The 25,680-nt window shown below is 38.5% G+C and overlaps 3 protein-coding genes across 23 annotated transcripts in view; 2 read left to right on the forward strand and 1 right to left on the reverse strand.

The window, feature by feature from the left end:
• The window catches only part of LOC115334508 (ras-related protein Rab-9A), a 33,070-nt gene extending 27,649 nt beyond the window's left edge, over positions 1-5,421 (forward strand). For all 11 annotated transcript variants that reach the window (XM_029998710.2, XM_029998705.2, XM_029998706.2 and 8 more), the window contains one exon: positions 2,576-5,421. In XM_029998710.2, the coding sequence (XP_029854570.1) occupies positions 2,610-3,215 (606 nt within the window). In that variant the 5' untranslated portion in view covers positions 2,576-2,609 and the 3' untranslated portion in view covers positions 3,216-5,421. The remainder of the gene's footprint in view (positions 1-2,575) is intronic.
• A 3,271-nt stretch (positions 5,422-8,692) lies between these two features.
• TRAPPC2 (trafficking protein particle complex subunit 2) lies at positions 8,693-13,972 on the reverse strand. 2 transcript variants are annotated; one of them, XM_029999329.2, is made up of 5 exons: positions 13,916-13,972; positions 13,193-13,302; positions 10,954-11,098; positions 10,060-10,145; positions 8,693-9,369 (listed from the first exon to the last, which is right to left on the reverse strand). In XM_029999329.2, exons 2-5 carry the CDS (start codon positions 13,283-13,285, stop codon positions 9,271-9,273), a joined length of 423 nt encoding a protein of 140 aa, XP_029855189.1. In that variant the 5' UTR covers positions 13,286-13,302; positions 13,916-13,972; the 3' UTR covers positions 8,693-9,270. The 2 variants fall into 2 exon arrangements, with proteins under 2 accessions (XP_029855189.1, XP_029855190.1); XM_029999330.2 differs by lacking the exon at positions 13,916-13,972 and adding an exon at positions 13,608-13,696.
• An 82-nt stretch (positions 13,973-14,054) lies between these two features.
• Positions 14,055-25,680, forward strand: part of OFD1 (OFD1 centriole and centriolar satellite protein) — a 38,333-nt gene continuing 26,707 nt past the window's right edge. For 4 of the 10 annotated variants that reach the window (XM_029999314.2, XM_041119443.1, XM_029999315.2 and 1 more), the window contains exons 1-9: positions 14,223-14,446; positions 17,067-17,267; positions 18,115-18,183; positions 18,268-18,295; positions 19,096-19,203; positions 19,941-20,077; positions 21,841-22,014; positions 23,994-24,100; positions 24,999-25,118. In XM_029999314.2, the coding sequence (XP_029855174.1) occupies positions 14,351-14,446; positions 17,067-17,267; positions 18,115-18,183; positions 18,268-18,295; positions 19,096-19,203; positions 19,941-20,077; positions 21,841-22,014; positions 23,994-24,100; positions 24,999-25,118 (1,040 nt within the window). In that variant the 5' untranslated portion in view covers positions 14,223-14,350. Of the gene's footprint in view, positions 14,123-14,222; positions 14,447-15,780; positions 15,957-17,066; positions 17,268-18,114; positions 18,184-18,267; positions 18,296-19,095; positions 19,204-19,940; positions 20,078-21,840; positions 22,015-23,993; positions 24,101-24,998; positions 25,119-25,680 lie in introns of those variants that run through there. The other 6 variants (XM_029999313.2, XM_041119444.1, XM_029999318.2 and 3 more) reach the window with 6 other exon arrangements.

Consider the following 25,680-nt stretch of genomic DNA (forward strand, 5'->3'; position numbering starts at 1 on the left):
CAAAAATGCTTCTTAATGCCTTTAAACATGCTTCTTTGCTGTTTCAGATCCAGCTTGTAAGTATGTACTTAAATGACTGAACATATATCCCATTTATTTTGGATTAAAAACTTTACAAAAACATTAACTGCTAGCTAGAGCATGACAGCTGCTACTGTGGAACCTGAATGTTCTGAAGAGTGACATTGCCTGCAACATCGCATTGAGATAGTTGCTTATCGGTCCTGGGAAGAGTGTTTCTCTAGCTTTTCTGTAGAAGGACCAGTTTGGTTCTAGTTGAAAAGACACTTCTAATGGTTTGTGGCTGATCTATAATTGTCTGCCCAGTGGAAGTATTTTTATGGTCATCAGGCTCCTAGACCTCACTGTAATGGTCCACGTAGTTGAAACTGCAAATTAACTTCTCGGGTTCTGGATGCACAAAAGTACTAGATACTGTTAACAGAGTTTCCTTACTTGTATTTTGTTTAAAATGTGACTTCATGGAGAATTTAATGATAATTGCAGTTCTTCAAACTGTAGAAGCTAAAGAAACAAGTGCATAGTACCAGTCAGAACTACGTAAGTCAGTTTTTTATTCACATTGTCTTCTAGGGAACTTGTGATTTCAGTAGGACGGAAAAAAAAATATAATTGTAACTTGTTCCTACACTGAAGTGGAAGAACAGGGAAACATTCAGTACCCTCTGTTCTCATGAATGCATTATTTACTAAGATGATGCTACTATCTAATGGCGTAGCTCAAATAACTTACTCGTTAACCGATAGTAGGAATTAGGGAAATAAGTGAAGACACTGAACCATTTTAATTATTTCAGCATGAACGTGGAAATCATGTGCGAGTAGGCTAGTGACTCTAATAAGGCTTTTCACATACATAAAAAGCTATGTGTTCATATCCTGAGCCATAGCAATTATCCCATAGCACTGTGAAAGTTAAATGAACAATCCACTTGCAGTTCTCTAAGCAGTTTTAACATTGTTGTGATACAAACCTGTAGAAATATTAAGGATTTATAAACATTGTTTTTTAATTACAAAGTACAAATGAATAAAATTACTTGCTCTGAAGAATTTTTTTAATGGAAGCAGCCACTGTTCCTTATATTTTGAAATTTCTTTGTGTTGAGGCTTCAGCTGTAGAATATGTCTAACAAATAATCAAAGATGGAAAGTTAAAGACAAAAAAAAATTCCTGAAATTTCTTGCTTCTAATGTAGGCCTTGATTCTAAGGCAGCACAGAGTCATATGACTCTCATGCCAGCTTCTATCAGGTGTTAATTCCATAACCATACTCTGTGGGTGATGTATATGCCAGTAACACTAATTACAACTAGCAAGACTGCATTCCTTCCTTCAGAGAAGGAGATGGACTAGGCGACTTATGACCCATTTCCATTTTAAATAGATGCTATTTTCAGAGAAGCCTGTTTTGGCTGAATTACTTTCAGCTCTTTTAGTAATAGAGCAGTACAGGGACAGCAGTTCTCCTCATGCAGAAACTTTTAAGTTTGGGCTCTTTAAAAAGAAACTTTACCCCCAAGCAATTAAAACACTTTTTTACATTATTAGGTGACACTATGGTAATGACAGCAAACCTTGGGCTGGCACAAAACAGTAATGAGCTAACTACTTTAAAAAAAAAATAATAATCCTTTAACACTAAAATCTGACAGTAAAAAAGCTTCATTTGTGCCACTACTTTACCATCCCTGTGCTTGCAGCCAGGCTCTTCACTAGCACTTTCAGGCTTTTTGACAGTTTTACCATGGGAAGTTGACACCTACTGACTGAACTGTCAGCGTAGACTTGGCCTCAGTATTTGGCATCGTAAGTATCATTTGAAGCAGCAACAGTGAATTCGCTTTTGTAGTAGTTGTAATAGTATTCCATTCATCATGGCTGTTCTGCAAGGAGTAAACTAAAATACCAAATGTTTGTGTACCAATACCTAGTCACCTGACTTTTAAAATAAAATTACAGTATTTGCATTTGTTCCGTAGAGAACTGTTCCGTGTGACTTGATTTAAAATTCCTTGTTTGATTGCAGTTTGGGGTGAAGCGCAGCAGTTACTCCAGTATAACGGAGAGTGTCCTGCTTTATTCCTAAAGCTACCTCTTCACTTTTGCATATTAAAAAATAACTTTACTAATGAAATAAGGCACTGAAGTGACTAGTTCAAGGCATGTGCTCTGCAAAACTCTATTACTCCACTTCCATGGATCTTTTTCAGTGAACATAAATGAATTGTTGCCTTCGCTGACTGTGATGCGATACCCCTCCTGCACAAACATTGAAGGGTTTGGGGGTTTTAAGTGACAGATGGGTAATTCAGTAATGCAGCGTACTGCTTAGACTGCCATACAGACTGCAGTCTGTGGCAGAGACACCTCTTAAACATGTGGTATTCTTGAGTGGGTATTCTTACTATGAGTATCTACGCTTCATCTGTTCAGCATAGTCCTCCTTTTGTACATGAAATTTGGTGTTGTTGGACTTTAACACTTTCTAGATATTTATGTGTGTGAAATTTTCTGCTCACAACTCTTTAATGATTTTCTTAATCTTTACAGGTCTAGGAAACCAGGAGGATCTATTCCCATAAAAATGGCAGCAAAATCATCACTCCTTAAAGTAATACTGCTAGGAGATGGTGGAGTTGGGAAGAGTTCCCTTATGAACAGATACGTCACCAACAAGTTTGATGCACAGCTGTTTCATACAATAGGTGTGGAATTCTTAAATAAAGAGTTGGAAGTTGATGGACATTTTGTTACAATGCAGATATGGGACACAGCAGGTCAGGAACGTTTTAGGAGCTTGCGGACTCCTTTCTATAGAGGTTCTGACTGTTGCCTGCTAACCTTCAGCGTGGATGACTCTCAAAGCTTCCAAAACTTAAGCAACTGGAAGAAAGAATTCATTTATTATGCAGATGTCAAGGAGCCTGAAAGTTTTCCGTTTGTGATACTGGGTAACAAAGTTGATATCGATGAAAGGCAAGTGTCTACAGAAGAAGCCCAAGACTGGTGCAGGAATAACGGCAACCATCCCTATTTTGAAACCAGTGCAAAAGATGCCACTAATGTTGCAGCAGCCTTTGAAGAAGCTGTTAGGAGGGTTCTAGCCTCTGAGGATAGATCAGATCACTTTATTCAAACAGATACAGTAAACCTTCATCGGAAACCGAAACCCAGTTCATCTTGTTGTTGACTTAAATTTTTTTTTTTGGCCAAATTACTTTTGACTAGCTTGCTCTATAAAAGGATGGGGAAGGTGTACTAGATAAAATAACAAATGGGTTTCACTCCAATATTAAAATTGTAATGCTGTGCTGCTTTCTTGGGGGAGCAAAAGAAAAATTTCCATTTGTGAGTGACCCATTATTGAATTAGTGACACTTTCTGTTTAGGAAGGTGTCAAGTAAAAACAATATAAGAATGTAATTTGCCAACTTTATTCAAATGATAAATACTTTGAATATAATTAAAACTTGAAAGTTCTAGAAGCACTACTTTGGAGAAACTGTTTTGGAATTCAGGCACAAAGATACTTTTATATGTGTATATTTTTATGAAATCGGCATTCCATTTTTGTTTCACTAGAAGTCAGTTTCTTAACAATGCTAGATATTAAACTTCAGTCTCACTACATTCCTTTTGCTGTGACTGGTACTTCATCTCTAACATGTTTATTATAAGTTAATATAAATTACCTTCGGGTCTTCTCTAATTACATGATGTTGCTATAATCTGTGTAGGTTTTTAAGTAGGAAATAAATTTCCTACATATTTAATGTCCATTTTCCTTTCATTTACTATTCTAATGCTGTACTAATTTTCCAGCAGTTTAATGCAAGATACTGATGATTTTTTTTTTTAAGGTGATACATGTCTTTGCCTTAAGTCCCATACTAGCATGTTTCTGATCAATAAGGTAAAAAATCTGAATAACTGAAGTTATAATCATTTTTAGTTATGGAAAAGATATACTTTATTCAGTCAGCTTTAATAGCACTTGAAGGGATCCACATTATGACACATTTGCAAGAGAACTTTTAGTATATAGCCTTAAAGTTCCAAACTTCTTGTTCCTGTTAACCTGAGCTATGAATGTGTTTACCAGTAATCTCTGCACTGTGAAACGAAGGATTGGCAATACATAGAGAACTCAGGAAGCTCTTGACGTACAGTAGATTGTGACAGCTTTCAGCCCTAATACGAGTAAATACCTGCAGCTAGTGTTTGAGCTGAATTTGATCCTTATTTAATTTGCTATTTTAGGATACGGACTTAAACATTTAAGACAATGTCTTTTATATTACTGTACCCATTACATGATGATGAACAGAAGCAAATTCTGTATTTAATGGACAGTCCTTCTGCAGTAATGCAGATGAAACCACAGAAGGTGTACTTGAGGCTCTCCGTTGCAGTTAAATGGTAGAATACTTGTATGAGAAATTGTTGAATGTTGGCTCTCAAGAATACCCACTGTCTTTGTAATAGCTACCTTGATAGCACGCTATTGCTTCAATGTGTAATCTGACTGCTGACAGGCATGCACGTACACACGTTATGGACTTCAAAAGGAAGTCCGAGGCCTATGGGACAGGCCATGTTACTCACTAAACTACACAGACTCTGCTTTCTGTACAGCAACTTTTTTGTTCCAATAGAAAAGCCTTTCTTGAGAGTACAGTTAACAGCGAGAGCTTTCTCCTAACCTGTCTGTTCCGTCTGTACCAGGTGTAATTATTTGGAAGTAAAGCTTGCAAAACAAATCCTTCTTGTCACTCTTAATACACTTTTCTGACTGTATTGTATTCTTGCTTGAACCTGTCCAGGACAACTTTACTCCGTAGATCTGCTGCTCCTGCTTAAAAGTGAGATCTTTTTATCTTTTGTACATTCCTCAGTCTAATTCACTCTTACAGTCCTGCATATACAGCAACAGAACTGTGTTTTAAGCTTCAGTCACCTAACAGCTAAATATAGGTTCAGCTGCTACTTCTGTTATGTTTAATTTCTAGTCAATGAATGAAAAGATCTGTGAAGAAAATGTTAGCTAAATTCTTCTTAAGCTTTAAAAATGAAGACTGCTTGCATTGGGGGTTACTATGCTAGTGACATGGAATTGTTGTAAAACTGCTACGTTACTACTTAAAGCTTCCTTTAACGTTCATTTTAACAGAGGTTGAGGATGAAACAACAGGAGATGAAGTTACTGTGATTAGAATGCTATAGACAGGATTCAAATAAGATTGCTAAAAGGAAACAATTAAGGATGAGAACCGTTGTGGTCTGTCTTGTGCTTAAGCATGCATCTGTGTTTTCCCATCTGTCCCCTTTCCATGTAACATCATGGTTACCAAGCCTCCATCTGAGAATCAGGCTTAATAAAGTTAAATAAAACTTAATACAATAGAAGCGTATTACTTGTGCCCTGGGAGCTGCTGTACCACAACTGTCTGCTAATCACAAAAGTGGCTAGTAAAGATGAACGGGGGCTTACATGCTATCATAAATAAGACAGTATAGGAATTAGGTTGTGGTCAGGATTTGGTCTCAGAGGGAGACTATCAAGTACTTGAAAGAAGCAAAAGTCCTATGACAAGCAGATATAGATGATAGGTACAAAAAAAATCATAATGCTTAATAACAGAGGCATTTCTGTACTTTGTGAAAGCCTAGTGTCTGTCATTTAATACAGAGGTAAGGTAGGCACCTGTGGCTTAGGTTTCAATTCACTGATGCATTTCAAGTAGTAATGTACCTCAAGTATTAGGGGGTCCTGTTAGCAATATCTAGAGTTCTGTAGCGTGACAGAGCGTACTATGTAATATATATGCAAAGTTCCAGATGTTCTTTAAAATGTGGAGCAAAAAATACTGCCATGGCAAATAGGTGGGATTGATGAAAGCTATGCTTATTAGAACAGACAGCAAAATGGGAATGGGAAGAAACTAGCTAGGACAGTTATAGTATAGTATATAGATGCTTTGTGTCAGACTGCTGCCAGAACCAGGCTGCTTGCTTTAACGGTTGCTCTGTACCTTAAACTGATCTTACTTTAAGTCAAGTTGTATGAGGGGTTACCTAAACAGTAACAGAACCATGCAGAGAGTTGTGTCTAAGTTGCATTTCCAGCCTAGATTTATTAAGGTTGGTTCATGTTCTTAGCTTGTGTTAATGTTCCCATTTCCTTATGTTTGAATTTTGTATCATCTAGAGTAATTCCAGTCCCTTTAACTCCTAAACCTTTGTTGCCTTTATTGCATAATACAGGTTATCTGCTGCTTTCTCACATTGCAACAGATTTCATTTGAATTCTTATTCCTAAGCCTCTCGGATGGGGCACAAACACCATAGTTGGAAAGGAGGTCTCTCTTCTGCCTTGTCCATTGAGGAACTGTTCGTTGTTTGAAGCATGCTAGAACTGCATCTTTCAGACCCAGTGCAGATTTGTGACTATAGCTGATCACAAGGTAACTTTCACCCGTTGCTTCCAGATAGTAGTGTTTCAGCTGATTGCAAAGTCACAAACCAAACATAAACAAGTGTTCCTCCATACACAGGGAAATCACAGTGACCTAGCCAAGGTCCTTCAGAATTCTGTCATGAGACAACATTCCTCACCGCAACCTCTATAATGATTAATGTAATGAGTTAGCACATAATTCTCCCTTCCCTCTGGCCAGTAACAGCCTGTTTTCATAAAGTCTAGATGGACCCATGAGACTGCATTTCCCATTTACAATTCCTATATTCAGAACAAATGGGGAAGGATGTATGGGGGGCATAGGAACAGGCACCGTTTGGCTAACTGCCTTCAGAGATCAGGCAAGAGAGAAAACTTCCTACTGTGTGCTGGCAGAAAATACAATTGTCCCACAGTTTCTGAAAGTGGTGGAAACTCTTAGCACTAATCCTTCATCTTTGCCAAAACTTTTATTACTGCCACGTACACAATTATTTAATGTAAGTATTTCCTCAGTGAATCTTAACTGTTAGTGTTTTTCCAACCATGCTGCTACTGGGGAGGAGGCAGAAAACAGCACAACAGCCCCAACTCAGTGGCTCCTTGTATGAACGAGAACGCTTCACCTCAAGTGTGTTTCTGTTGCTTTCACGTAGATAGCAAAGAAAAATAAAAATCGGTTGATTTATGTAAGATTACATGACATTATCAAAATGCTGTACAATGCAGTTTTTATGAAATAATAATGCAAAGACAAGTATTCCCATTTTCACTTGCCACCCCACCAATAAAGGTAGCCTTACCATGAGTTCTCTCCTAAATCATTTCAAGTATACTCAACAGGCATCAATACTGCATCATTCCATGTTTTATTTAAGGTAAATATTGCAACCTTTATATCGTGTTCTTTTTCTCATGGAATATTTTACAGTGACAGTTTAGCAGTAAGTGTAAATTACAAAGAAATAATGACTGATGATACATTTAAAGCACATACACCTGTGGTCCCTTTAATTGTACAGACTATGCAAAAACGCACTTCCGAGAACAGCCTGCCACTTCCTTTGGAAATTACTTTTCAGACATTTAAAAAAAGTCCAAAAAGATAGCTTATACAGATTTGCTGCGAAGGGAAACTGACCACTTAAAAGACTGTGAAACCAACAAAAATATTAAGTACATATATGTGTTGTGGTTTAACCCCAGCTGCCAACTGGGCACCATGCAGCTGCTCACTCACTCCCCCCCCCCCCCCCCCCGCAGTGGGATGGGGGAGAGAATTGAGGAAAAAGTAAAACTCATGGGTTGAGATAAAGACAGTTTAATAGGACAGAAGAGAAGAAAATAATAATGATGATAGTAGAATGACAATAATAACAATAAAGGGATTGGAATATACAAACCAAGTGATGCACAATGCAATTGCTCACCACTCACTGACCAATGCCCAGTTAGTTCCTGAGCAGTGATCCCTCCCAGGCCAACTCCCCCCAGTTTATATACTGGGCATGACATCCCATGGTATGGAATACCCCTTTGGTCAGTTTGGGTCGGCTGTCCTGGCTGTGTCCCCTCACAACTCCTTGTGCCCCTCCAGCCTTCTTGCTGGCTGGGCATGAGAAGCTGAAAGATCCTTGACAGTCTAAGCACTACGTAGCAACAACTGAAAACATCAGTGTGTTATCAACATTCTTCTCATGCTGAACCCAAAACATAACACTATAGCAGCTACTAGAAAGAAGATTAACTCTATGCCAGCCGAAACCAGGACAATATGCCAAATGACCTATTTAAAAATTACTGTTTTGGAATGATGGTAAGTTTTGCAAAAGGGTCCCTAACCACATTTTATTATGGAATAGTAGCGAAACAGGCCAAATAATGCCTTTCTGAAACCTCAACAAATAAGAGTTCCATGGTTCAAATATCCTACTCTAAATACATTTTCAAAAAGAAAATGTCAGCACTTGCAGAGATAATGGAAAGAAGTGGGTTCAGACATGTAACTTTAGTTTGGGTTTTTTCCATGCGTGAATCAGAATTAAAGTCAGGGCAGACAGAGCTGTTCTGGTCTACTTTATTCATTCATTTCATTGATGTAACACTGCAGCTAAACATGTATTGCACTAAACTTCTGGTAAATTTGAAATTTTAAGCTTTAAAACTGAAAGGATTTTTATCAAAACTTCTTGAAATACTGCAGACAAAGCTTTGCTGATATATCCTCTTTTCTTTTTATTGAGCACTTTATAATACATACATTACACATTACAATATAAACATAGACCTGATTTAATACCACAAAGAGTAAGGTTAGTCTGTTTAGTCTGCAGAGTAAGTTCTCTAGCGAAAGACTGTAAGTAGGAAAGTTTGTAACAAAATTAACCACTTAGGCCAAACAGACAAGAATTCCCTTCTGCTTAAATTAAATCACATGACTGGAGGTGTATTTTGCATTTAGATCAGATTTCCTCCTACCCTGTAAAGAGCCTTACATTTTGCACATGCATTGACACCCACATGTCTCAGTTTGTACCTGTTCAGCCCCTGACATTTTTAAACTTAGTTTTCATAGCACATAAAAGGAAACTTATTAAGATACATGTTTTAACCAGAGAAGCTTGGATGTTCTTATCTGTATTGGCAAAAAAAAAAAAAAAAGCTTCTTCAGCATCCAATTTGTTAATCTTCAGAAGATGAGTATCAAACATGCCGAGAACTAACCAGAACTACTGTTCAAATAATCAGGAAGGTACGGAAAAAGCACTCACTTGGGAAATTTATTTATTCAGCTTAAAAGGTGTTTCTTCCCAAGGAACTGTACTTTCCTTTCAAAGGCACTGGATCGAATAGGAGAATTGAGTTCATAAAACGGATTCATTGCAAACTGCGGAAAGAAGAAAAACTCATCAATAAGCACAATGCCCAGCACTGGAAAACGTTATTTCAAATGGCAACTATATTATTCGCTTTCAGCCTACTTAGTGCCACTTACGAGCACGGAGCGCCTGAACAGTCACTTGCTTTCCAAGCCCTTGCATTCTCCCCATATATGTGCACAGCCACCCCTTCGCACCAGCTCCTCAGAGCAAATCCATCACGACACTGGTGGAAATTTCGGGTTTGGAAATGAGCACCATTTGAGCCCCCGTGGGAGGCCGAGAGGGCCGTCTCCCAGCCAGCGCTTGCGAGCGCCCGTCTAGCGGGAGCAGCGCCCGGCGGCGAGAACACGGGCTGCTTGTTCTGAGCGCGAAGCGCTTCCACCAGCCTTCTGGAGAACAGCCCTTTGCTTTTGTTATCACCGCTACTGATACAAGACTGACGAAAATCACTGGACTAAAATGGAAAGAAATTCTGAAAGACCACAGTTTATATTAATTTATAAAAATCTGTTCTGTTCGTGGAAAATCCAGCCCTTATGTCAAGTTACCAACTCTGGCTAATGTGGAGAGCATGGGTGCTTCTCCGCTTACACAGGCCCCCCACGCTAAAACGTGCTAGTACAGGCACGCCTGAGCACGTACAGCAGAACACACTTAAAAGTACTGCAGTAAGACCGTAAGAAGTGGGTTCTTACCTTTATATACAAGTCATATACATCATTAAAGAAGTTCTTAATTCCGTCTTCTTGCCTTACATCGTGAAGCATTATAAATCTCATATGTAAAGCAATTAAGGAAAATTTTAACTTCTACAAGGAAGAGACATCTAGCATATCCCGAGATAAGCATTTACACCTAATTCTCCATATACTTAAAATGTTTAGCTGTACATGAAATAGCAGTCACTATAGGAGGAAGCATTAAAAAAAGTAACTAAAGCAGTGAAATTTAGAAAGCATTACCTTTATATTTTAAAATAATTCCCCATTTGAAAATAAAAATAATTACCTCTCCATTCAAGGTTATTCTTTTTAAAGCTAGACAATTCTGAATATGGACAATGCTCTCAGCACGTTTGCCATATACCCCTGAAGTTGAAATGACATTCAGTGTTACTTGCTACGTATAACAAATGTTTCACAACAAACAATTCTAGGACTATCTGTACATAAGCTCTAGCCTTAATACCACATTTTCAAGACGGGTGTGATTGACTCCAAGCGGGTTTATCCCTGCTTCTCCTCTCTAGCACTATCTGATACTATTCAAAGAGAATGGTATCAGCTTGCTCAGACCCTCTCAAATTATTCCCCTCTCATTCCTCTCTCCTCCACTCCATGTGAGCTCTGCATTTCATTAGGCTACTTCAGCTCCTCCAAAAGGAAAAATCCATCTTTCCAATTGGTCCCAATTTTCAACAACTGCTGTGCCTCCCAACTTACTTCATCCTGAAGCTGGTGATTCTCTCTAGCAATAATAGTGGTGAATAGCCAGAGAAATCTGTTCCAAAGTCACTCCATCTAACTTAACCCTTTCTGGCAAAAGGCTTTTCCTACACAAATATAAGAAAAGAGAAGAGGGAAGGATATGTCCAGCTGTGACAAAAGCAGAAACAAACCATTCATTAAACTTGTCCACAGTCTTCAGATACATGTTGTTAGAAAGCCACATGTTCTCATCTACTAGGTCAAGAGCAGCATGGGCGATGAACTGGTTGAGGTGGCGATGATCATCCTAAGGTATTTCCAGAAGACAGAGGATTAGTAATTCAGTGAAAGGAGTGAAATATAAACAATAATTTGCTCAAGTTGCTAAGCAACTAGTGCTCAAGTTACGTAAAGTTACATATAGCCTTCTTTTCTGCCACCTATGTGCCATCCTGTAATTAAATGAAACTAGTACATATTGTCACGATACTTGGTTTCAAGGGAGAAAAAAGGTCACAATAAAAAGGTCATCACAAAACAGTCTTCAGAGCAGCAAAACCAATAAAGCCTTTATTTATAGCTCAGAAATCTATTAAAGCATAAAGTGGGTAATCTCCCACTGCAAACTTACTCCACACAGGGGCCCTGATAAAAGTCTTTTTCTCTGCTTTCCAGTCACCTGTTTTTGTGACATTTAGAGCAATTTAGCATTTTTGGGGCCATAACATTTCTCTCAAATTTAGCAGAAATTGAACAACAGGTTACGGTGTGCAAAAGTTGGGGGCCAGGTGGGGAAAGCAGAGAGATACAGAGGACAGATGCACTGGTAACATTCTCACCTGAAGAGAAGATTCTGTTTTTCCAGGTAATTTGCCTAGAAACATAGGATCTTTTAATTGTTTTGGGGGTTTTCTTTTTTGTAAGAGCCTAGTGCAGAAAAACATCCTGCAACTGGTATTAAATATATGCTTGCAGATGTAAATTACACCTCTTCCTATAACAAACACGAATGGCCTTCATAGAGAGTAATTGCAGCATCTGGCCCTAACACTACACGAGTCGTGTGGGGAAAGAGCCATTTACTTTGTATACGACTAGAATACTGGAGGACATCCTCCAACAAGAAACACAGGACTAAATCATACTGTAAGCTTCTACTGGCCTGGAAACACAAGTAGTCTTGCACTGTTTCTCATAATATAGGGATGCTTTTAATGCCACTCTCACACCTCTTGGTGTACTGTGTTTTTCCCCCAAATGAAGTTTTGCTCCAGGCATTAACAGCTTTGCCAGTTCCATTAAGCCATGCTGAGGAAGAGACTAAGTAGTAAAGTTTAAGGGGCAAAAGCTCGTGCTGATTTACCACGTGCATTATGCAAACCACATACTTCAGGCAGCTGCGCATCTGCACTGAATTCACTTTTAAATGGCACATCTCAGAAACAGAAGCGATAGCTGCCAAAACATCCCAATGCCTACTAGTTCTCCTTCAGTGCACGTCAAGTGTAGATTCTCTCTTAGGAGAAAATTTAGTACTTCTACCTCAACCAGAGAAGAAGCTTACCCAAGCTAAGTTACTTCCATTAGCAGAATGCAGAAAATGAATTTTTCGACTATCTGACACATCCTCATACTAAGTCTAGTCCAACTAGCCTTATTTACGATCTTTTATGGGACACTAGTTCAAAATACAGATGACGCCATGCTGTTCAAATCAGTGACAGCGCATGCTTCCATTTTTGGACGCACTCGCAGATCCACGCACTTTTACTCTGAAGTCTATTCTTTCTTTGATGTAATAGCACAATGGATAGATTTGTTCTTTTCCCACCGGAAACACTACTTATGAGGAGTCTTACATTTCTCACGCTTTCAAACTCATATTTATCAATTCAAGTTTTAAACCTTTCTTACTTAAAAGCAAGAGTGACTACTGAAGATGATTAAAATATAAGAACTTTTTATAGCATTAAAAACAAATGACCGAATAGAGCTTTCAAATTTACGTTCCTTACTTTAGCTCATTACTGTATACAGATGCTGTAAAACAGAGAATGACAGTAAGTAGCATTAAATAATGAACAGCTCTTATAAAAGCTCTGCACACTAAGAGCAATGCCCAATGCATGACTAGCATATATATTCTTCACCATACAGCATCAAATAATTAAGGAAACCATGTTTTAGGAAGAACTAGTATGATCTGGCAAAGAATTTTTAAGAGACTCAAGAACTCCAGAGTTCTCCTCCCTATGACAAAGTTTCTGTAAAAACCCAGAAAACAGTAGATACTAGTAACACTTTTAACAACGTGTTGGTCATGCTTCTAATACACGGTAAAATTACAAAAAGAAACATGCCGTAATTACACCACGGGAGTATCGCAGGGGAAAAAACACACCTTGGACTCTACTTTTCCAGGAGGCAGAAATTCCATTTCAAATATGGGATTATCATGATGACCAACTATCACAAAGTAGAAACTGCCAGACATTCTTCGGTGTAGTGCTCCTTAGAAGAACAGAGAGAGACAGGCTTTAGTGATGGGTCTACATACAAACTCTTAATCCCCCTGAAAATGCTCCTAAAGATCAGCCAACATGCTTCCTCTTCGCATTTACCACAGGCTAAAGAGAAACAAACACTTCTGTGAGTATGCGCATTTACACTGAAAAACGGGGGGGAGAGGGGGGAACCCCAAACCACCCTTAGAAAGCGGCACATCCCCCGGGCGCGGACCTCGCCACCACCACCCAAACCCTCTCACTCCACCGCCGACTGACGAGCGGTCCCCCCTCGGCGCTCCCGTGAGGTACCGCGGCCTTCCAGCCGCCGAGGAACCTCCTCACCCGCCTTCCCCCGCGCCGGTCCCACACACGGGCGGCAGAAAGGGCAAGACGGACAGATGGCGGGCACCGTCCTCCCTCACACGCACGGGCGGCCCGGCCCCATCCCCTGGGGACTCCCAGCGCAGCCTTCGGGCCCGCCCGGGCTACCGGCGGCTTGCCCCCGAGGCCGAGGGGGCCGGGGGCCGAGGGCGGGATGCCTCAGGGGCCGCCCGCGACCGCGGGGCGGGGAGGGAGGCGCCGGGGAGGGCGGTGCGGCCCCGGGCCCGCCGCCTTACCCTGCGCCGGCCGCTCTCCGACGGCCCCGCCGCCCGCCCGGAAGCGGCCCCGCCGCCCGCCTCGGCATCCGGCGCCTCCGTGACGCCTCAGCGGCCGCCGCCGCTCTCAGGCGCCGCCGCCGCCGCCCGCTCCGCCCGCTCCTCCCGCTCCCGCAGCCCGGCCGGGCCCTTCTTCGGCGGCCCCGGGGAGCGCCCGCCGCCGCTCAGGCAGGAGCCAGAGGGCTGAGGCGAGGGGCCGGGGCGGGCCGGCTCGGTCTGGGGCGAGGGGGTGGCGGGGAGGCTGCCGCCGGGCAAGCCTGGGCCTGTGTGAGGGGAGCGGAGGGGGCCGCGGCAGCTTGGGCTCGGCTCGGCGGCCCTGGGTCGAGCCGGGAGTCAATAATGCCTCTTTTTTTTTTTTTTTTCCCCCTCTTTTTTTCCCTGGTGTCGTAGGGCAGGATGGCTTCGGTTGAACGGGAGACGCTGTCCCAAGACGAACTCCGGAAAAGGCTCTATCAGACCTTTAAGAACCGAGGCGTGCTGGACACGCTTAAGGTGTGCTTCATTTTCGGCAGGTGCTAGCTACGATTCGCTGCACTGCTTAACACTGAAAGCAGCGAAAGTCAAGCCGAATAAGCGTGTTTCCCACTCCCCCCAAATGTATTATTTTTGTCGCAGCCTAATTCATATTCGGCTGGTTTTTGTTTTGTTTTGTTTTTTCCCCCCAGATACGAGGTTCTTCCTAAACAGAAGTGCTTTTTGTTGTGGTTTAGTCTCAGAGCCTTTTCCAGGAAGGTTAAAGGCCTGTATTAGGTCTTTGAAAATTTCCATGCTTGAGAAGAAAGTCAAGCAGGGAAGAGAGGAATAAATGAGAATACAGGCTTGGAAAGGATCTCCTAGGTCACTGACTCTGTTTATTACCTACTACAAGTAAACACACTATATGAATTATTCTCCTAAAATATTCCAGTTCTGTTTTGAAACTATTTGAGCTGTTTTCTCCCTGTCTGCTCGTTCAGGAGAATGTCTTAGAATATGGTGGTGTTCAAGAGTGAAACTTTGTTCTGATTTGTAGTCTGGGTTTATTTATGGTTCCTCTGGCCTTTCATCTTGTGCTGAAAGTGTTCTTCAGTTTAAGTAGCTCTCACTCCTCTTGATGATTTATAGGCAGCGGTCATACCTTTTCTTCAGTGTTCTGTTCTACAACGCTAAGCAAGTCAAGGTGCAGTAGTCTTATTGCTGGTTACCACAGTAGTGCTCTGCATCGCTTTGAAATCTTTCCCCCTTTTTTTAAAGGAAGTATACCATGATCATTGTGAGCTTTCCAGGCAAAGTTTAGAATGGTATTAATCCTTCCCTATTTTTGTGGGAAAGTCTGTGGGAGTCTGTGTATGTCTCTTTTTGAGGCGTGTTACATTTGTAGTGCTTGTCATTGTTTGGTTGACACATCCACATCTTGCTTTTTCCAAACAATAAATCCCTTGTGTTATAGCGGAAATTCATATCAGGCCTTAAATGCTGAAATGGTGTAGTTCATGCAGTTTCAGTTTTGCTAGTCTTTAAACAGCATCTGATCACATTTTTTTATGACGTCTTGATCCTTCTATACTTCTATATGTGTCTCTATGTCACCAGCAAATTTTTGTAGCTCCTGCATGTTATGTCAAATTCATTAAAGTAAAAAAAAATTAAAAAATCAAGATCTATATTTTAAGAATAGCATTAATAATCTTATAGCCAGTAATTCCCTGTTCAGGACAACTTGTTTCTCCCTCAGTGATTTCCATACCAAGCTTCCAATGCTTGAACCATTTCTTGTCTTGTTTGACTTAGCATGCCACCTGACAGACTATTAAAGTCCATTTTACTGCTTCATTTTCCTTGTCTAGAAGATTATACATCGTATTAAAGATTTTGTAGCTTTTCTGTGCTGAAAAATTAATACAGTTGGGTTTCTTACTGATTTCTTATGGATTACATCTTCTAATGAGAATACTCTCAACTTTCTCGTGGTCTTATCTGTCTGCCTGTGCCGCTAAGAGGCAGAGCGAATCTGGAGCTACAGGTATGCTGGGTGGCCAACATACAACAACTGATTTCCGCCTTCATTTCTCATAGTAGAGATGGAGATTTAGCCCTGTGTTTTCCACCTCCACTTGGTCACAAGATGTATAAGAGGTTGCTGGTCTTGCTTATTTTTGAGATGTCATCTCTGTCAAAGTTGGTTGAAACTGGAGAAGTTCAGAAATTAGTAAGGAAAGCAGTTTTTTTCAGTTGTCTTCATTTCTCTGTATTGTCGGCCTAATTTCTGTAGAAGGCCGTGCTAAAATATCAGGCTAGTCTGATGATCTAAGTTTGTTAAGTTTTGGTAAGTATTTTGTCCCGTTTTTGGTAACACGCTGCTTCTTTAATCAACTTTGTCAGTGTTGCATACCTGCTGTTGAAAGCTTAAAACGCTGTTTGTGTCATGATCTTTTAGTACGCTATAAACAATTTGTATAATTATATAATGAAAATTATTGTTTCTTCCTTGTACAGGGGGGAGACTTTCTGATTTTAGGTTACTTTTTTTCTCTGCTGTAACTCATAGAATGCAAATAAATAATAACAAATTCAATTTAATTATTATGAGTGCTTGTAGGCTTTTCTGATTAGTACTCTTTTGCTTCTGTACAAAATAATTGATACTAAAGACATTGAATTTCCTGTGTATTTTCCCATCTGCTTTTGTGATGGCATTGGCAGCTTCTTGATATGAGACTCAGAAGAGGACGAGTGAGTTTTCCAACTACGCCTGATATTGAGGCCACATCAGGCAGGCTTTGTTTAAGCCAGGGAGAAGGAGAACAGGAAAGCAATGGTCTAAAAATGAAGCTGGGGGTACTAGAGTGGAGTTTATGTGAGTCCTTGACTGAGAACAGTACTTCTTTTCAGTCCTGTATTTGATACATCTTGAGGGAAATTCAAAGATCACTGTAGCCACTGTTAGAGCGTTTTGAAGAAAGGTGCGGTGTTCCAAGCACTGTTCTAAATTTTGCCAGTTAGTCTGCCCATTTCTGTTATGTAGGTTGTGATATAACATGTACAAGTAAAATGAGACTCCCTGTGAATTTTGAAAAAAAACCTCTCATTGAATAACATGTAAACTAAGAATATAATGTCTTTTCTGTGTCAGACACAGCTCCGAAACCAGCTAATCCATGAACTAATGCACCCGATTTTAAGTGGAGAACTTCAGCCACAGGTTGTTCCAAGTGAGGACAGTTCACTTTTGATCACAGCTTCCAACAGTTTGGTGGCAGATCATCTACAGAGATGTGGCTATGAGTATTCACTTTCTGTTTTCTTTCCAGAAAGTGGATTAGAGAAGAAGAAGGTAAGTTTCAGTAATTTAGCTCTTCTGAGACTTCTAGGAGCTTTGCTTGCTGGGAGTTGTCATATTCCAACAAAAGTGAAAAAAGTCCCCTTTTGTGATAGTGAAATACAAGTACAGCTTCTGATCATCTCCATAAAAGATTTCATTATTCAGGGCCATTTTCATGAATACTTTAAATTGGCAATAAGCTAATGATGCTGTTCTGGAAAGACATAGCAGAAGCCTCTTAACTTCGTGCTTGCTTCATCCATAGCTGTAGTCTGGCACGACCATTTGTGAGGCTGTGTGGCAGAGCACTTGGGGAACTGATCCCAATTAAAGCAAGCCTTTTGTTTGGCCATTCAGTTCCCTGCAAGTGTGGTTCATGGTCAGTTTAAGTTGTTCTAACTACAAGCTGTGGCTGAAAAGGGCAGTCCTTGCCATCTCTTTGTTTCTTTATGAGTTTGTCATAGGGTGAGGGTATTTCTAACTGAAAATTAGTTTTTTGACCTGGTGAGTAGTTAGTGTCATTTTGGTTAGTGAGCTCATCTGATTTGTATGATAAATCAAGAAAAGAGGCAAGGAAAGTAGCAAGAACATGTATCCAGGGTGGGGAGGAAACAAAACTCTCTCTTTTCACAGCTTCAGTTGATCATGAAACCGCATGTTGGCTGCCTTATGTCTTAGGTAGTGGAGATAAGTAAATGTAGTACTAGAACACCAGACCTCTGAAAATGTTTTTACAAGGCAATAAATAGATCTTTCTTGAATGGAAGATATTCTACAACTGTAAAATATTGCCTATTACATATTTGAAATTATTTTAAATTAGTTAACCTTTTCTAACTTACCTTTTTTTCCCCTAAAGCTGTGGACTGTGCAAGATCTTCTTCAATTAATGAGAATCAATCCAAAATCCAGTCTTTACAAATCACTGGTAAAGTTATTTTGATTTTGAAAATAAGCTTGAATTACAGTTGTGATGAAATAGACTGGCTAAAACATCTTTTATTTCTTACAGACTTCGGGAACTCGGAAGGAGAATAAAGGTACAAGATGTTTATACAGGATGCAGACAAGGATAATTGTGTCAGCTTCATTTTTATTAAGATGCGAGCAATAGGAATTCAGATTTCTTGGGTGTATGTTGGTATGCAATAATAAGGATTCAGTCAGACTTTGAAACTTGCAGTACACCAGGATGACGAATATTATGTTTCAGGATTATCCAACTCCTATTCGTGTGGATTAAGCGTTAACATTCACCTACAAAATAAATTACTTGGAACATTAGAAATATGAAAAAAAATCTCTAATCAGTTATTAAATATGATGCTCTTTGGAAGCTTTTCACACTAACTTTGGCAAACTCAGATTTTGGTTTGTGTTTACAACTGAATGTATTGGCTTGCATAATGTACTTCAAAAACTAGTTAAAGATTTAATTGACTTTCCATTGGTTTATATAAGAAATAATTCTTATGTCTGCATGATGAAACCTAGCTATATTGTATAGCCTAAAGGAGCTTGATCTTCAGAAACCCCTGTTGCCTAATGACCTCATAATTAAAGTAGTAATAATCTGCTCTCTCAAATGACCTCAGAAGTCAAAGAGACATGGGTGAAAGGAAAAGTTGCAAAAGGACAGCTGTTGCAGAATGAGATGGACTTGGATTATGCTTATAATAAAATCGTAACAGTTTACTAGTATTGATTTTTACTTAAATACTTGGTTCTTTCCGTAAATCGAATAGGTTTTCTTGTACAGTGAAAATGACTTAATTAGTTACAGGCTCAAATTCAGTTTTGGTATGAAGTCAGAACTAATTAATATATTGGATCTTGATAGGTTTTCTTATGCAGATTTTAATCGGACTTACAGAGCATCATCTAAGTAGGGAAACTCATGACACAGAGACTCAGACAACCTCAGTGCCTCCTTACAGAGAATCTCTTGGTAAGTGCAGCCTCTGCAAGCAAGTCTCCCCAGATATTTTCATATTGGTAAATGGTATGGATTTATAAATTGTATGAAAGGTTCATACAATTGTGAACATTCATATTCATCACTTGCTCAAATGTAGCCTAAAGTAATAGTAAGTAAAGGTCATACCTATCATTAGTACATTGATTTTCTAACCTTTCTTAAAATAAGATGAAAGTCCTGTTATGATTTTTTTTTTAATCACTCAGATATTTTCTTAGGCATTTAGCTAAGAGCTGTAACATCTTAGATGGACTGTGAATTTTATGTGCTGAAATACGTTCTGGAAAACGTAATTGTAAATGCATACCTTGCTTCTCTTTCTATGATAGTGTTTCAGTGAAAGTTAAGCATAGATTGGGAGCTCTTGAATTATAATGTGCTTGCTGTTAGTAATACAAAAAACCTAAAACTTGCATGCAAAAGAAAATTCTTGTGCATCCATGATACAGACGATGAATGACTATGTAATACCACAAATAGTGCCTAAACAGTCAAGTGCTGCCTCCTAGTTATATGTTGTGTGGCATAAAGCTGATAAATGACATTTCTGTGCTGCCTCTGCTTTTGTACCACACAAGTCTTTCTATGACAGGGCTACTTAGGTAAACTAAGGAACTTCCTACAGAGAGACAGGTTCCTATAGTTTTTGGTAGGATAACTGTGGTGACTGTTTTTCGATGATGATGGATATATTGCTCTTTTTATAGCTGAGAAGCTTCAGCTGATTGATGAACAGTTTGCAGACTCTTATCCCCAGCATCAGAAATACGAATCTTTAGAAGTAAAACTTCATGAATATAGAAAAGAAATAGAGAAGCAGCTTCAAGCAGAAATGTGTCAAAAGGTATAACTGGTCATTGAATTTGAAAGGGACATTTGTTAATTTTGACTTCTCATGTTATAAACTTTTAATACTTAAGGTAAATTGAAGGAAAAGATCTAATAGCGAGTTACAACAAACACAAAAGGCTATGTTAATCCAATATCAATTGTTAATTTGATGATATAGCATGTGTATATTTTCCATTCCCCTTTTTTGTTAAATGTGCGTAGGATGTTAAGCTTTTTATTCTGATGTTAATTTGTAACACAACTTTTTCTTAATTTGATTGTCTTAATTTGGTAAATTTTATTTGCTCTTTGATTTCTTAGTTTTATGGAGAAATGTTTACTCTGCTTAGTCGTACTATTAATTTTCCTTCCCCATTAAGATTTTGAAGCTTAAATTTCAGTATAATGCATAGCAAATGACAGGCGTGAATTGCAGCTGTGTAGCTTAACAGATAGTTGAGTTTATGTTTGAAAAATGGAGCAGAGAGAATATACTGCAGTTCATTTAAATATGGGGGGGGGGGTCCATAAATTTGATATAAACTGTTTGAGGAAATCAGTTTAGTCATATTTATTCAGCTAGACAAGTAGAAGGATGGAGAGTTACAACTGCCAATGTATTTTACCTTCATTTTTCATCTAGTGTTTATTCACCAACAGGCACTGTCTTTATAGTACGTGAAACATGTTAATTCATGTGTTAAGTTTGTCTCAGTTTAAGCGAAGCCATTGTAACAAAGGAGATTGGAATCTTAACCAGATATAAATCACTTCTAAATTCAATTAACTTTACACAGATTCCTTAGCAATGTGACGTGAATTGCTGTAAGACATTTCTAATCCAATTTGTGTATGTACAAGTGATACTGTACTGTCTCACCATTTCTTTCATTTTTCACAAAATTTATGCCCGCAGACCTGAATTCCTTGATCAGGTGTTCCTACTGTGCTTTTCCCCCTCTCTTTAACCTCATTTTCTCCAGTCTCTCAATTTTTCTGTCATTCTCTTTTTATTCTTTTGCTCATTTTTTTTTCTCATATTTTTTGTCTTGTATGCTTGCTTTCCATTTTGTTCCAGATTTTTGTTATCATTCTTTATAACTCTGTTTGTTCTTGCATATATTGTACTTCACACATTGTATGGTGGCGTGTTCCTTACAGTTCTTCTGTGCAGTTGAAAGATGTGTACTTTCTTGTTTGTATGCATTTACTTTTTTTCAGTTGTGCTAAGAAGTCCGTGAATCAGGACTTCTGTTTCTGTAACCCTCTTTATGTGGAGTTACATGTTCTATATTTTTTTTACATTTGGCACTTCTTTTTGTGTCCAGTTGTATTTCTGTTGTTCCTGAGCGGTTCAGGACGGGTCTGCTTCTGCCATTTCTTGCATCACCAGTCAAAAGTGGTTCTTTGGGAAAGGGACAAGAATAGAGACAGTGTCAGAGGAGGAATTAAAGAGTGTGGCCGTTTCTTAATTGCAAACAGAGTAGCACTCCTGCAGTGTGTTTTTCTTCATAGGCCTCTGTTTTGCTCTTGTCTAAAGCTATTAGTTTTGTGTAAGATCCGCTTTGGGATGCGAGATAAATGCATGAAAACTATGTGAGACATGCAAATAGTATGTGCTGCTAAGATACTTTATCACAGTAATTTATTTTCGTCGAATTATCGTACACTTCCTAACAAGAGTTTCTAAGTGAAATTTAGAATTGTCTGAGGAGGGATTGTCTTTGTTGATTTGAAGATGGCCCTACTTACCCCACTGTTTCTCCTTTATGTAAGCTAGAACATTTTAAAGAAGTTGAAATAGCAAAGATTAAAATGGAGGAGAAAGTGCAGACCCAGAAAGAAATCTCTGAGCTGCGTCATGAGTTGGAGAGGACACATCAGGCAAAGTCTGAAGCCTTGATTTCTCGTGAAAAGAATGCTATTGAGAGGCTTCAAAAGCAACAAGAGGTAAAGTTCCAAATATTTTTTCTTAATCTAGTACAAAACGATTCAGTGAGTTGATTAAATTGTTCTTTTATCTTCAGGAGATTTACCTTCAGATCGTACTTGGCTTATTAGTGAAAACGTTGAATTTACTTTTGTTCTCAGGGGAGCTCATTTAGCAACTGCAAGAAAGAGTATGGGTAAATATCTAAGTAGAGCTGGCTGGAAAAGGAACAGTTCTGCAGGCTAGGATTGATGGATTTAAATGTAATAAATACTTTTTAATTTGTTTTAATAACTTTGCTGAATTCAGATCACTGAGTTTTTTTTTAAGAGAAAGTTGAACATAGCTTTTTAGTTATACTATAAATTCTTTCAGTTGCTAAGAAGGACTGTAAACTAAATGGAATATGTAGTCTGTATGGTACAGATATGCCATTTCTGTATGTCACTGTTGAATATTATTAATAGCCACTGTCTTTACTGTAAGCTGACATCTCGTTTCGTTTCTTTGAACGCTTTTTTGATGAGTTATTCCTTTGGGCTGTTAACTTTGTGTTTTGCCAGAGTAGTAACTGTTACTGCAGCACACAATAATTTGTATATAGTTCTAAATTGCTTCTCCCAATCTCTATTACTTTTAAGTTTTTGGAAGAATAGTTTGCTTGCTATTCTGTTGCCTGTTTGCTTAGCCATCCCTCTGCTGTCTGCAGTAGACCTTCCTATCCAAATAATAGTCAACCACAAATGCTAACCACATTTTTGTGGTGAGGTTTTTTGTTGTGGTGGTGGGTTTTTTTGGTTTTTGGTTTTTCCGCCCTGGAGAGCACATGGTGTTGGTTAACAGAGCAATCATACAGGTCTCTATATAGTTTATTATATACTGGTCTTTACTGTTGACCTCATTCCAATCTGAAAGTTAAACATTTTATCATTACGCTATGAATTTCTTTCATGGTTATGTCCTTAGAAGCTTACAAGAAAACCTTCTATTTTATGCTATCAATCTTCTTCTGTGGGTATGAAATTAATTCAGTAATTTAAAAAAAAAAAAAAAAAGACAACTAGATCAGCATATCCGTCAGGTATTGTGTATGAATATCTGGTTGCTCTTGTTAGCTTACGCACTTCCCTGAAAAGTATATGTGTCATTTACCTGGGGACTCTTAACAGAGACTAGGAGCTCTACTGAGTTGAAGTATATTTACAATAAAGGTAGAAGGTCATTTAACCCTTTACTAAGATAACTTTATGCCCAGGTAATATGGCTTGACAAACTGTTCTGGTTTTTGCACCAGGAACAGCAACTCACTCTTTCAGCACTGTCAAATGCACGTGGCTTGCAAACTTGATATGAGTATCTATATGGCAAAATCATAATTTTCTTCTTCTTAGGCACTTATTATTTCTTTGGAGAGAAATAATGACTTGTGTGCTTAAGGACAAGAAAAGCTATTTTTTATTAATAAGAAGGTATGTGACTTTTGGTATTAGCATGTTTGGAGAATCCCTTTTACAGTTTGTTTGATTTCTATGAGTTAAACTGCAAAAACTGAAAGACTGCTGGTTTACTCAGTTTTAGTTTTAAATCATGTTTTATCATGGGGTTTTGGCATTTGTTTTTTCAATTTTGTTTTTATGAAGAACATATGAAACTACTGTTTATTAAAAAAAGTCAAGTGTTTGAACATGTTTATTCTGTAAATTTTTTAAAACAATTTTTCCTTGTACATAAGTTTTAATCAGTGCTATTTCTTAAAAGAAAAGTGTTTACAGGAAGCCAGTAGTGACTCCATCTAAAACATTTTCACTCAGGGTAAAAGGAGAAAGGGAACAAAAAAAGATAATTACAATCAATTCTGGATATTATTTCAAATTATGACTATATATTTATTGGAGTAAGACCAGTTCCTGAAGAAGGTCCTTGAAAGTTTGAACATGTTAAACAGTAGATACCTGTATAAAGTGTGAAGTAAAACTAGAGATAATATTTTGTGATTCAGATAGAAGCAAAGGAAGTATACGCTCAGAGACAAAGTCTACTGAAAGACATTGAAGTCGTAAGGACCAGAGAGGCGGAACTGAAGCAAAGAATTGAGGCATTTGAAGTGTAAGTTGCTGAAGGGCATATACAATGCTAAAATACGCTGTTGTCCTTTTTCTGGAAAGCGCACTTCAAGATGTTGCTGCTTCTATGACATTGAAATGGATTATATATTCCGGAAGTTGTATTTTGCATTTTCAGCAGTGTTGTATACTGTCTCTAGTAGCAGGGATACCCCATACAAAAAGATGTTTGGGTTTTTTTTCTATTCCACCTCATCCAACCAAAACAGCGCAGCATCACTTTGGAGGCAAGGAACCAGATGTTTGCTTTGAAGTGCTTAAATTAAAAAAAAAAAAACAAAAAACAAAACAACAAACCCCAGACAACACACTGTGTAACCCTAACACTCATGAGGCATGTATGTGATATTTTGCTTCTTTACTCCTGGGTTGGTTTTTTTTTTTTTTTTGACTTGTCCTTGGAAGATCAGTTTTCTTTGGTTAAATAAAAAAATAACTAAACCATTTTTGGCCAGCTTTTCAATACTACTTAATGTCATTACTTTGTCATCTTTCTTTTTATAGGAAAATGAGTATCCTGCTAACAAAAACTTGGGTTTTTTTTTAACAACCCAGCAGAGGGTGCTGATAGAATACCATGCTCAGCACTATCTCCTCTGAAGCCTTTCTGGTGTAGGAAACTGAGCTAGGGTTAACCTGGGATAGCTGTGCAATTGATTGGTACTGGATTTTAAATAGGGCAATTTAGTTTGTGTCACATCTCTTTGTTCTTAATGAATTACAATGACAGATTCTGATGATAATTTTAAATTGCTACAGTGTTCCAAGCAAGCACATTATCCTTTGATCTCCCTAAATGTTATTTTAAAAAAACACAAAACAAACCCTAAAGTTTTCAACATTATAACTGGTCATTGTCTGTATATTTATGGTTATTTCAGCTCTCAGAAACTTCAGGAAGAGAAAAATAAAGCTATTGATGATGCACTTCGACGTCGGGAGGTTGCTGTGAAGAGCATAGAGGAGACGTATGATCAAAAGCTTAAGACAGAACTCTTAAAGTAAATTTTTCTTTTGTCTCTAATAGGACGCATGCTACTTCCTATGAAAACAGAATAATAACTTCTATAGGATTTCTTTTGAAAAGTGTAACAAAGCAAGGACTTTGAAAATGTGCACTCGTGTTTTTGTCAGTTTGAATTCTTTACATCATTGCTTAGCTCTTTGCTAGTATGACAGAATGTTCTGTCACATTCAGAAAAAGCTTGCTATGGAAAATAACTCTCTTTTGATTATAGGTTATATTATTGTTGTAGTTTAAATTCTGTGTTGTTTTCTGGGAAAGAGATGTGACATTAGTTGAGTGTTTAGACAAGAGGATTTGAAGCGGTATTAGTGACTTCCTTTGACCACAATTAAAAGAACTGACCATTTTATGAATGCAGAAAAGCCATGGAGGGGAAATCAGCATTAAAAAGATGTTATAGGTTTCTTGGAAAAAGGGTGAGAGGCACACTAGCCCATTGTACAGTTAGAGTGGCTCTTACCTTAACCCCTTCCCATTTTTGGAGAGGGATTCTCTGATACAGATCACCCTCTTTTATTGACTACCATCTGCTTGAA

Source organism: Aquila chrysaetos, chromosome 23 (assembly GCF_900496995.4).
Source record: "Aquila chrysaetos chrysaetos chromosome 23, bAquChr1.4, whole genome shotgun sequence".
Classification (NCBI taxonomy): Eukaryota; Metazoa; Chordata; class Aves; order Accipitriformes; family Accipitridae; genus Aquila; species Aquila chrysaetos.